This window comes from Cololabis saira, chromosome 5 (genome assembly GCF_033807715.1).
Source record: "Cololabis saira isolate AMF1-May2022 chromosome 5, fColSai1.1, whole genome shotgun sequence".
Taxonomy (NCBI): Eukaryota; Metazoa; Chordata; class Actinopteri; order Beloniformes; family Belonidae; genus Cololabis; species Cololabis saira.
The window spans coordinates 2,380,145-2,392,338 of NC_084591.1; the positions used below are offsets into that span (position 1 = coordinate 2,380,145).

General features: G+C 39.9%; 1 protein-coding gene across 12 annotated transcripts in view; it reads right to left on the reverse strand.

Annotated features, from left to right (window-relative positions):
- Positions 1 to 868: 868 nt before the first annotated feature.
- The window catches only part of LOC133443663 (inositol hexakisphosphate and diphosphoinositol-pentakisphosphate kinase 2-like), a 70,450-nt gene continuing 59,124 nt past the window's right edge, over positions 869 to 12,194 (reverse strand). For 10 of the 12 annotated variants that reach the window (XM_061720788.1, XM_061720787.1, XM_061720782.1 and 7 more), the window contains 4 exons: positions 7,191 to 7,253; positions 3,945 to 4,082; positions 1,580 to 1,699; positions 869 to 1,019 (listed from right to left, as the gene is read on the reverse strand). In XM_061720788.1, coding sequence (XP_061576772.1) covers positions 928 to 1,019; positions 1,580 to 1,699; positions 3,945 to 4,082; positions 7,191 to 7,253 — 413 coding nt within the window. In that variant the 3' untranslated portion in view covers positions 869 to 927. The remainder of the gene's footprint in view (positions 1,020 to 1,579; positions 1,700 to 3,944; positions 4,083 to 7,190; positions 7,254 to 12,194) is intronic. The other 2 variants (XM_061720790.1, XM_061720786.1) reach the window with 1 other exon arrangement.

Here is a 12,194-nt window from a genome sequence, read left to right on the forward strand (position 1 = left end):
ACTACGAGTAAACCTGCACTCTGGGAGCGGAGAGCTCTGCCAGGAACATAAGGCACTATCAGGTCTTGTAAATAATGCGGAGCTAAGCCGTTTTGGGCTTTATATGCAAGTAATACAATTTTAAATTGGATTCTGAATTTTACAGGTAACCAATGGAGCGACGCTAACACTGGAGAGACGTGGTCTCTCCTGCTGATTCCTGTCAGCACTCGCCACACCGGGTTCCAACCAGACGCACAAGTCGTTTGAAAAGTTTAAAGAAGACGACGTCACAAGGTTTGAGACACACATTTGATTTATTATTTAAAACTTTGGCAACTTTCAACAGCATTTTCTCCAGTATTTATCAACAAAACCAGCACAAGGTCCATCAGAACCAGAGCCCGGTTCTCCCTGGTCCTGGGGGGTCCAGAGAGAACCAGAGCCCAGTTCTCTCTGGTCCTGGGGGGTCCAGAGAGAACCCAAGCCCGGTTCTCCCTGGTCCTGGGGGGTCCAGAGAGAACCAGAGCCCGGTTCTCCCCGGGTCCTGGGGGTCCAGAGAGAACCAGAGCCCGGTTCTCCCTGGATCCTGGGGGGTCCAGGTTGAACCGGATTCAGGTTCAAGTCCAATATTTCAGCACAAATGAAACGGATCAGACGAACTTCTGACTCAGCAGGAAAAAAAACAGCAGTTGGACCCGTTTCCACGGCGACCGTGGTCCCCAGGCAGCCGGCGGGTCGGAACCAGAACCAGAACCAGAACCAGAACCACAGCAGATGAAAACCATTCTACACCAGAACATTCCAGAACTAAATAAATGTTCAGCTCGTTTATTCACTTCAAGTTTTAGAGATGAGATGTCCTCAGGGACCAGCAGGGGGGTCAGCAGGAGAACCGGTCTCTGGTGCTGGTGCTGGTCCCGGTCCCGGTCCCGGTCCCGGTCTCCGTCACTCACTGAAGCTGAAGTTCATGGCGGACGTGTCGGTGGTCGGGGACGAGGGACCGGCGCTGGAGACGGCGCTGGAGGGGATGCTGCCGTCTGAGGGGGGACACACGGGTCAGGGAGGTCTAGACCAGGGGTCGGCAACCCAAAATGTTTTAGATCCATATTGGACCAAAAACACAAAAAACAAATGTCTGGAGCCGCAAAAAATTAAAAGTCTTGTATCAGCCTTAGAATGAAGGAAACACATGCTGCATGTTTCTATATTAGTTATAACTGGGGGATATTTTTTTTTTTCATTATGCACTTTTTGAAAAAAGTCGAAATGTCGAGAAAAAAAAAAAAAAAAGAAGAAAAAAAGAAAAAAAAAGGAAAAGAAAGTTCAAACATTTTTGAAAAAGCTCCAGGAGCCACTAGGGCGGCGCTAAAGAGCCGCATGCGGCTCTAAAGCCGCGGGTTGCCGACCCCTGGTCTAGGGGAAGACCCAAAGGTCCAGATCCAGACCCGCCGGTCCAGATCCAGACCCGCAGGTCCAGATCCAGACCCGCAGGTCATCTTTGGTTCAATAGCAAAGAAAACCTCTGGTCAATAGAAAAAAACCAAGAACTGTTGAACAAAGTTCATTATTTAGAGACGGGACTGAGGGAAACACTTACGCCACAGCGGCTGGCCCGGCGGCTGCAGCGACGCCTCGGACCCGGACCGGGAGGACCAGAGCGGCTGCTGGAGGCTGTAGAGAGACGTGTTGCTCTGGGAGTCGAACAAACCCGACAGAGCTGCAACAGAGAAGTAGATCCAGATCAGCCCCGGAACCAGACCCCGAAACCAGACCTCACGGAGTCCCTCAGGGTCCAGTTCTAGGGTCTATGGCAGGGGTGTCAAATGTGCGGCCCGAGAGAGATTTTCATGCGGCCCGAGAGAGGTTTCCAACGCAAAAAAAATAAATTTTAATTTACTAAAAAGGAAGGGATAAATAATTGCCATGAATCGCAGCATATCCGATAATATATTTCTTCTACAAATCCATCGTTATTCCACAAATAAAGCAGTTTTCAACCTTTTTTTAGTTTTCTAGAATGCATTTGCTGATTTTATTTCTTTGTAGACGGTCATTTATTTTTATTAACTGACTACTATTATATATTTTCGCAGGAAAAATATCACTGCTAAAAAAGACGATAGAAGATATTTATTCAGAGAATTTCAGTTTTGAATACGAGGATAGTGACAAAGTAAAACGAGAAGTGGTGACTTTTTCTGCACACTGGCGTAAATATCCGCGCCAATTTTTGAAAATAAATACACTTAATTGTACTGGAAAAATCTCTAAATCACAAAGAAACACTCTCGGATGTAATAAGAAAGATTTAGCTTTTAATTAAACTTCCTATAAAAAAGCGAAATATAAAAAAAAAACATACTTGTTTCTGTTTTGCTTTGTAAAATGATATTAAAAGAATCTTAGATAATTTGAAAAAAACCCGAGAAATTTCAAGAAAAGATCCTGAACAAAATTTATTTTACATAATTAGAGTGTAAACAAAGTGCATATTTCCTTTAAAATTAACTAAACTGATATTGGATTAGATAACAAAAGTAAAAAAAAAAAGAATTAGAATTAGGTCCTCGAGCGCCGGTGTCCCTGCAGGTTTTAGATGTTTCCCTACTTTAACAAACCTGATTCTAATTAATCAGCGTAGGGCTGGGCGATATATCGAGATTTTAATATATATCGATATATTTTCAAACGCGATATGGTACGAGACAATATCGATTATTAAATTTTTTTTTTTTTTTTTATGATTTTGATATAGCTTATTTTGTGACAAATTGACTTGAATGTTTTATTTGAGATTTGCACAAATGTTTTGTTATTTGCACAACTGTCAACCTCAGTGGAAAAGTCTGCCTGTTACTGTCTACATTGTATTAATTACAGTGTATTTTAATTTAATTGTTATGCAGGAAAGGGATATTTGTTTTATTTTATTCAAGAAGCATTTTTATTCTATATATGCAGGCAGTTTATTTGTATTTCATGTGTTTTATACATGTTGATATTGTGCAGACCTCTGTTAATAAAGGAACCTGTGTGACATTTGGCACGAGGCTTTGTATTAAAACTGACTGTTTTTTTAAGGGTTTGCCTCAGAAAAAAATGAAGCTAACAGAGATGCTAACAGAGAGGCTAACAGAGAAGCTAACAGATATGCTAACAGTCAGTTTTAATACAAAGCCTCGTGCCAAATGTCACAGGTTCCTTTATTAACAGAGGTCTGCACAATATCAACATGTATAAAACAAATGAAATAAAAATAAACTGCCTGCATATATAGAATAAAAATGCTTCTTGAATAAAATAAAACAAATATCCCTTTCCTGCATAACAATTAAATTAAAATACACTGTAATTAATACAATGTAGACAGTAACAGGCACTTTTCCACTGAGGTTGACAGTTGTGCAAATAACAAAACATTTGTGCAAATCTCAAATAAAACATTCAAGTCAATTTGTCACAAAATAAGCTATATCAAAATCATAAAAATTATTATTTTTTTTTTACGATTTTGATTTTTTTTTTTTTTTTACCATTTTATTTTTTTTAAATTTTTTTTTAAAAATAATCGATATAAACGATATTGTCTCAGACAAAAGAGAGACGACATTTTTTTTTTTTTTTTACCATTTTGAATTTATTTTATTTTTTTTACCATTTTGAATTTATTTTTTTTTAATAATCGATATAAACGATATTGTCTCGTACCATATCGCGTTTGAAAACATATCGATATATATTAAAATCTCGATATATCGCCCAGCCTTACCTTGGAGGTATTTTGATCAGGATTTGTGGTTCAAACAGCAGATTTATCAGGTTTGTAAACGTTTTTCCATCTCCATAATATCAAGGGCCAGATCGTGGAACAGACCTGGACCAGGACCAGGACCAGGACCCGGACCAGGACCAGGACCCGGACCAGGACCAGGACCCGGACCCGGACCAGGACCAGGACTCACCCTTCATGGTCTTGGCGTGGGCGTCTCCGCTGCCCTCGCAGGCCCGGCTCAGGAACTCCTCCACCTGCTTCAGGGACAGGGAGTTGTGCAGCGTCTCCAGCGGGTGGATGGACGGAACCATGGAGCAGCCCTCGAACCCTGGACACAGAACCTGGATCAGGACCGGGTCTGGACCTGGACCAGGACCAGGACCAGGACCTGGACCGGGTCTGGACCGGTGCACGGCTTCCTCATGCAGGTGATCACACTCCAACCGCATGCACAACCAGATCTGGCCGCTCCTATTGGTCGACCGGAGCTGTAGGAGCGCTGGCCACGCCCCCTGTGATGTCATCCAGCCTCCTCTCTCCCGCCCCCGGGCCACGCCCCCTGTGATGTCATCCACAGCTCTCCCCAGGACACGCCCACATCAACGCCGACCCGCCAACTTCTGCAGTATCTGGTTTTTACGCGTCTCGGATCTCGGCGCCCAACCAGGACGTTAGCATCGCTAATTACACATTCAAGACATCAACCTGATAAAGTTCTTAAAACTCCCCCGAATAGTCGTCATGGATGTGAACCGTAACCACGGAAACCAAAAACTGGTCTAGTTCCAGACTGTAAATATGTTTATTTCTGAGCTGCCGGACGTGGCTGAAGCGATAAGCTCTGCGACTAACACTCTGACTTTAACGTTGGGGGAGCAAAGCCGTAAGCTGGCTGCGATTCTTGAACAGAATCGCAGGCTGGCGGCGTCTTTGAGCTCATTGGCAAGATGGATAAGACCTTGGAGAAGTTGGAAGCTCGGCTTGGCGGGAATTGATCACAAATTCGTCTGATTGGAGTCGCCATGGATGATCCAGAGACTTAAGGCAGACGGAAAATTACTTGGATCTGCCTGTTCTTTAATACAATTGTTGATTCTATAATCTGGCCTTGACAGGGTGGTTTTGGCCGACCGCTCCAGTCACAATCTCCCTGGTGGAATGTAAACAAGGTGACTCTGCCCCCACTAACCCTCCCCTCTCCAGAACATCTGCGGACCTGTTTTCAGAACTGACCGAGCCGCCTGATAACATCAAGGACACTGGCTGAGAGCAGCTCTGAGCGAAGTTCATGGACTCACCGCTACACACACTTACTGATAACCACACCTCCCTATTCTCAACGCCTTCCTGGCTATAAGTCTTGTGAAGTTGATGTAAATTTGTCATGTGCTTTCTGTGCTGAGGTGTTTTTTTGCACTTTCTCACTGTGTATATACACAGTGTGAAGATGCCTTTTTTTCCCTCCTCCCTCCCCTCCCTCCCCCCCCCACCCCCAACGTCATCCTTTCTCTGCTTTGTTCCGGTTTCAGGTCGCTGCTCGTTGTGGTCGACCGGCCGCTGAGCGGATTTACTGTACTTGTATTGCTGCTTAGTTGTCCTGAATTGCCCCTCGGGGATGAATAAAGTTTCTCTGAATCTGGAGTTTAATTTGTGTTTTAAAAATAAAACCAAAAGTAAGACAATTTAAAAAAAAAACGAATTTTCTCAGTATTCATTTCCCAACTAAAATGAAAAAACGTATGACGACCGTTTCCCTAATGTATCAAGCTTCTTAAAAATGGACCACATTGAAAACTAACGGGGAGCCGAACACGGAGCCTTGTGGAGCTCCACATGTACAGAAACGCTCCTGTCACTCAAGGACGACGTCAAACCACGAGAGCTGCTCGTTTAAACACCTGGGATCGACTGGGAGTCGCCGGGTTACCCAGCATGCATTGGGGTGAGGTGGTGGTCGGGGGGAAACAGACCCGGTCCAGGACCTGGAACCGGACCCGGACCAGGACCAGGACCAGGACCTGGTCAGGGGGAAACAGACCCTTTAACAGCTGAATCGGCTTCAGAACCCGAGATGTGACTGATAAACCACCAGGAAGTGCAGCGAGGACTGATTGTGTTTCGGATCGGTTATGCCAGGGCTCGGCAACCCGCGGCTCTTTAGCGCCGCCCTAGTGGCTCCCACGAGCTTTTTCAAAAATGTTTGAAAACGTAAATCGATGGGGAGGGAAATATTTTTTGTGTGTGTTAATATGGTTTCTGTGGGAAAACATGACACAAACATCTTTAACGTTTTCCAATGCTGTAAAAATGTGTAGAATAAATATTACATTTCAATATTTCTGTTAACGAAGATTTGTATGGAAGAGTATCAGGGCCATGCAGGAGAAAAAATATTTGAGAGAGGCAGATTTTTTGTTCATTATGCACTTCGAGAAAAAAGTCAAAATGTCGAGAAAATAGTCGAAATGTCGAGATTAATGTTGAAATACAATTTCAAGAATAAAGTCGAAACTTCGCCTTTTTTCTTGACATTTCGACTTTCAAAATTTCAACTTTTTTCAATTTTTTTTGACTTTTTTCTCAACATTTAGACTTTTTTCTCCCGACATTTCAACTTTTTCCTCAACATTTCAACTTTTTTCTCAACATTTTGTGTTTTTTCTCAACATTTCAACTTTTTTCAAAAAAATTTGACTTTTTTCTCAACATTTCGACTTTTTTCTCTCGACATTTCAACTTTTTCTCAAAATTTAAACTTTTTTTCTCGAAATTTTGACTTTTTTCTCGAAATTGTACTTCAACATTTCAACTTTTTTCTCAACATTTTAACTTTTTTCTCGAAATCTTGACTTTTTTCTCAACATTTCAACATTTTTAAAAAAAATTTGACTTTTTTCTCAACATTTCGACTTTTTTCTCGAAGTGCAAAATGAAAAAAAAATCTTCCTCCTCTAAAATATTATATCAATTTTCTCCTGCCTGGCCCTAATACTCTTCCATAGATTTGCGTGACAAAAGAGTCACGTGGAAAGACATTAGCAGCTACATTTGCAGCTGAGGATCCTGTTCTAACGAATATAAAAACATGCAGCATGTGTTTCTTCATTCTAAGGCTGATACAAGAATTTTAATTTTTTGCGGCTCCAGACATATTTGTTTTTTGTGTTTTTAATCCAAAACACAACATGTCGGGTTGCCGACCCCTGGTTTCCGCAGAGATTTATTCCCTCGGTGAGAGTGAAGCTGTGCAGTGGTGTTAGCGCGAGCAACCACACCGACACGCCGGACCAAAACCAGGAGCCCCTTTCGTGTCATTTCCACGCAGTCAAACGTCAAGACCCCCAAAAATCAGAAAACACAGGATTGGGTTCCCGGATTAGGTTCCCGGGAGCTCATGCAGATTAACGGGGAGGCCCCGGACGTCCAGGGAACGTACCGTTGGTCGGATGCCTGGCAAACGACACAGAAAATCTCTTTACTGCCGGCATAGAGAACAGCTCTGAGGAGATAAGAGAGGCAACGGGGTTAAAACTGGAGCCGCCGGTCTCCCGCCGGCCGGCCGCAAAAACCGGCGGCAAAAACCAGGGGAAAAGAGAGAAAACAGGAGGAAACAAAGAGTCACGACTGCATTGATCAGGACAGAGAATCAGGTTAATGAATCATTGATCCGTTTCTGGGAAACCCGTTTCATCATCCTGGGGGCCGTCCTCGTTAACCTCGTTATAAACCTGTTATTAACATCTTATTACCATCATCGATAACACCTTTATTGATATCGTTAACCTTGTTATAAACCTGTTATTAACATCTTATTACCATCATCGATAACACCTTTATTGATATCGTTAACCTCGTTATTAACCTCGTTATTAATGTCTTGTCATCATTAATAACACCTTTATTGATATCATTATCATTATTAACCTCTTATCAATAACACCTTTATTGATAGCGTTAACATCGTTATTAACATCGTTATTAACCTCTGTATTACCATAATCAATAATATTGCTATTGGTGTAATTAAGATTATTATTAACCTTTTATTATCATCCTCATCTATAACATTGTTATTGATATTGTTATTATTAATCACATATCAATAACACCTTTATTGATATCTTTAACATCGTTATTACCATCATCAATATCGTTATTGATATTGTTATTAACCTCTTATTACCATAATCAATAACATTGCTATTGGTGTAATCATTATTATTAACCTTTTATCATCAATGTCAACATCAATAACATCGTGATTGATATTGTTAACCTCGTTATTAACCTCTTACCAATAACATTGTTATTGATATCGTTATTATTTACCTCTTATCAATAACACCTTTATTGATTTCGTTAACCTCCGTATTACCATCATCAATATCGTTATTGATATTGTTATTAACCTCTTATTGCCATAATCAATAACATGGTGTAATTAATGCAACCTGATCTCACAAAAATCCGTGAAATGCCCACGACCTCTCACCACTATTTTCCGTGGTACCAACACGGAAAGTGGTATAATTACGTGTGAGCACCACGGATATTGTACCATGCAAAGTCAATGGGATCCGTGGTCGTGATATATACACGGATTATGACATTATTATTATTTATATATTATTCTTTGTTATAGTGGCTAAATTATGCGTTTTTGTCGCGCAAGGTACTGTTTGTTACTGTCAATTTGTAAAAACATGTTTTTAACGCTGTTTGAGCAGTGTTTTATTGAGGTTTTAATGGGAGCACCACGGATATTGTACTATGCAAAGTCAATGGGATCCGTGGTCGTGATATATACCGGATTATGACATTATTATTATTTATATATTATTCTTTGTTATTTTGGCTAAATTATGCAATTTTGTCGCGCAAGGTACTGTTTGTTACTGTCAGTTTGTATGACCATGTTTTTAACGCTGTTTTAGCAGTGTTTTATTGAAGTTTTAATGGGAGCACCATGGATATAGTACTATGCAAAGTCAATGGGATCCGTCACCCGATTTGACTGCTGCCATACCATTGAATAAAGGACAAAACGATAACAATCATCCCATAGATATGGGCCAGTAGGGCCCTACTCTACCTACTAGTAGGCGCAGGAGACTGTTATCGCCCCTTTCTATGGCTAACCCCATGTTATTAATGCTTGCTATGGAGCTCACACCTCATTATCGCCCCTTTCTATGGCTAACCCCATGTTATTAATGCTCAGTAGGCACAGAAGTTTTGTTATGAAGCTCACACCTCACCTCCCTTTTTTATGCATTTAGCTAGAATTTTAAAACCTGAACAATAGAATTCAACGTAAAATGCCAGATCTTGTACATTAAAAACAATACTTTTTGGAACATAGTGTAACGACCACAGATAGATAAGGCCTTGCCCGCCTGGGCAACACATCAGCATTTGGCTGACTTGTTAGCGCAATTGACTGTGGTCTGGGAGACTGTGGTTCGAGACACGCTCTGGGCACGACTTGTTCGCCACGGTATTTTCCTCATTGTGTTATGGTTTTCTTTGAATATTTTTAACATTTCTAAACACAAAAACACGAAAGTGTCCTTGATAATTCAATAATACAATAGGTTCATGTTAAGGACATCCGTTTAATTAGTTCTCCTTCGATTATGACATGTTATTAATGCTCAGTAGGCACAGGAGGTTTGTTATGTATTGTTATGAGGCCTATTTCGTGTTTATTCTTGCACAGTTCACTAACGCTTTGAGCTAGGAGGCTGAAATTCTGGACTCTGTATCAGGAGGTGACTTTCATCCACTGTGCGGAGCTTCAGATCTGTGTGACCTTCGGAAGTGTCAAAGGTCATCGCGTTTGTTGCTTTTCGGCCTGCGAAGACTATTTTGTGTCTTTTTTTGCATAGTTCACTAACGCTTTGAGCTAAGAAGCTGAAATAACACTATTAAGCATTAATAACACAGGGTTAGCCATAGACAGGGGCGATAACAGCCTCCTGCGCCTACTAGTAGGTAGAGTAGGGTCCTACTGGCCAATATCTATGGGATGATTGTTATCGTTTTGTCCTTTATTCAATGGTATGACAGCAGTCAAATCGGGTGACGGATCCCATTGACTTTGCATAGTACTATATCCGTGGTGCTCCCATTAAAACCTCAATAAAACACTGCTAAAACAGCGTTAAAAACATGTTTTTACAAACTGACAGTAACAAACAGTATCTTGCGCGACAAAAACTCATAATTAATCCACCATAACAAAGAATAATATGTAAATAATAATAATGTCATAATCCGTGTATATATCACGACCACGGATCCCATTGACTTCGCATAGTACAATATCCGTGGTGTTCCCATTAAAACCTCATTATAACACTGCTAAAACAGCGTTAAAAACATGCTTTTACAAACTGACAGTAAAAATCAGTACCTTGCGCGACAAAAACGCATAATTTAGCCACTACAACAAATAATAATATATAAATAATGTCATAATCCGTGTATATATCACAACCATGGATCCCATTGACTTTGCATGGTACTATATCCGTGGTGGTCACACGGAATTATACCACTTTCCGTGTTGGTACCACGGAAAATAGGTTGTGGGCATTTCACGGATTTTTGTGAGATCAGCTTGCTTTGCATAGTACTATATCCTTGTTGCTCCCATTAAAACCTCATTAAAACACTGCTAAAACAGCGTTAAAAACGTCCTTTTACAAACTGACAGTAACAAACAGTACCTTGCGCGACAAAAACGCATAATTTAGCCACTATAACAAAGAATAATATATACATAATAATAATGTAATAATCCGTGTATATATCACGACAACGGATCCCATTGACTTTGCATGGTACTATATCCGTGGTGCTCACACGTAATCATACCACTTTCCGTGTTGGTGCCACGGAAAATAATGGTGAGAGGTCGTGGGCATTTCACGGATTTTTGTGAGATCAGGTTGAATTAACATCGTTAATAACCTCGTTATTATCAACATCGTTACTTTTAGCGTTATTATTTACCTCTTATCAATAACATTGTTATTTATATTGTTATTAGTAATAATCTCTTATCAATAAAATGGTTATTTATATCGTTACTAATAATAATCTCTTATCAATAAAATGGTTATTGATATTGTTAACATTGTTAACCTTCATATTACCATAATTAACATCGGATGGATTTCGTTACCTCACTATTAACCTCTTATAATTAGATTATATATATATATATATATATATATATATATATTATTATGATCATCAATAACATCGTTAACAGACAGAGAGACAAGCCGTAAATATTAGAATATATATTAACCTATTATTATTATTATTATTATTATTATTATTATTATTATTATTATTATTATTATCATTAAAATTGTTATTATTGTTATTAGAAGTACTATCGGTATAACTATTACTCATATCATCATTATTATTATTATTATTATCATTATCACCATAACAATTATTATGATTGTCATTACTAGCGTTATTACTATTTTTATTATTATTACTATTGTTATTATTATTATGATTATTACTACTAACATTGTTACTATCATTAATACTTTTATCATTATTACTATTATCATTATTAATCTTACTATTACAATTATTATTACTGTTATTATTATTACTACTATCGTTATTACTATTATTAATATTATTAATACTATCATTATTATTATTATGTATTTATTTTTTATTAGTAGTAGTAGTAGTTGTACAAGTCATGATTTTTCAAATGTTATAGTTGATCTCCATCATGATCGAGACCTGCAGTGCCCCCTGCTGGAGGAACAGAGCTCCTGCATCCTGGCCCGTTCAGACCAGAACAGTACCAGAACCAGCTGGGTTTAATTATTTAAATAACTAAATAAAAACATTTGGGGAAAACCAGGAATCCTGATCATTATTGATCAGCTGATCAATAATGATGACGAGGATCAGCACCAGCTGCAGCAGGACGGGGTTACTTAGGTTTTTCCATTTGGAAGTTTTGTGAAACATGTTTTTATTCAAGTTATTTAAGTGATATTTTGTTCCTGTAACATGGTATTTGTTTAAACTTCATCAGATCTCTGACGTCATCCGACTACAGAAAAAAGGGAACAGCAGATTTTGTTTAAAAAACGTTTTCCAGCCACAGAAACTCCTCGATTGCGGATCAATCGACGCTCGGAGGGCGACGGGGGGCATGCAGAACCCGGCCACGCCCCCAGCCACGCCCCCAACCCCCAACCCATATGTGATCATGCTGAGAGGAGGAGTGTGGATGAATCATCACGGATCAGCCAATCACGGCTGCCGGCCCGGCCCCGCCCACTCAGGCCCCGCCCACTCAGGCCACGTTTCCACAGAGCCGGGTATTTACAAAAACAGATTTTTCCCCCTCTACGCTTTGAAAAATACCATCATATAAATACGCTGTTAA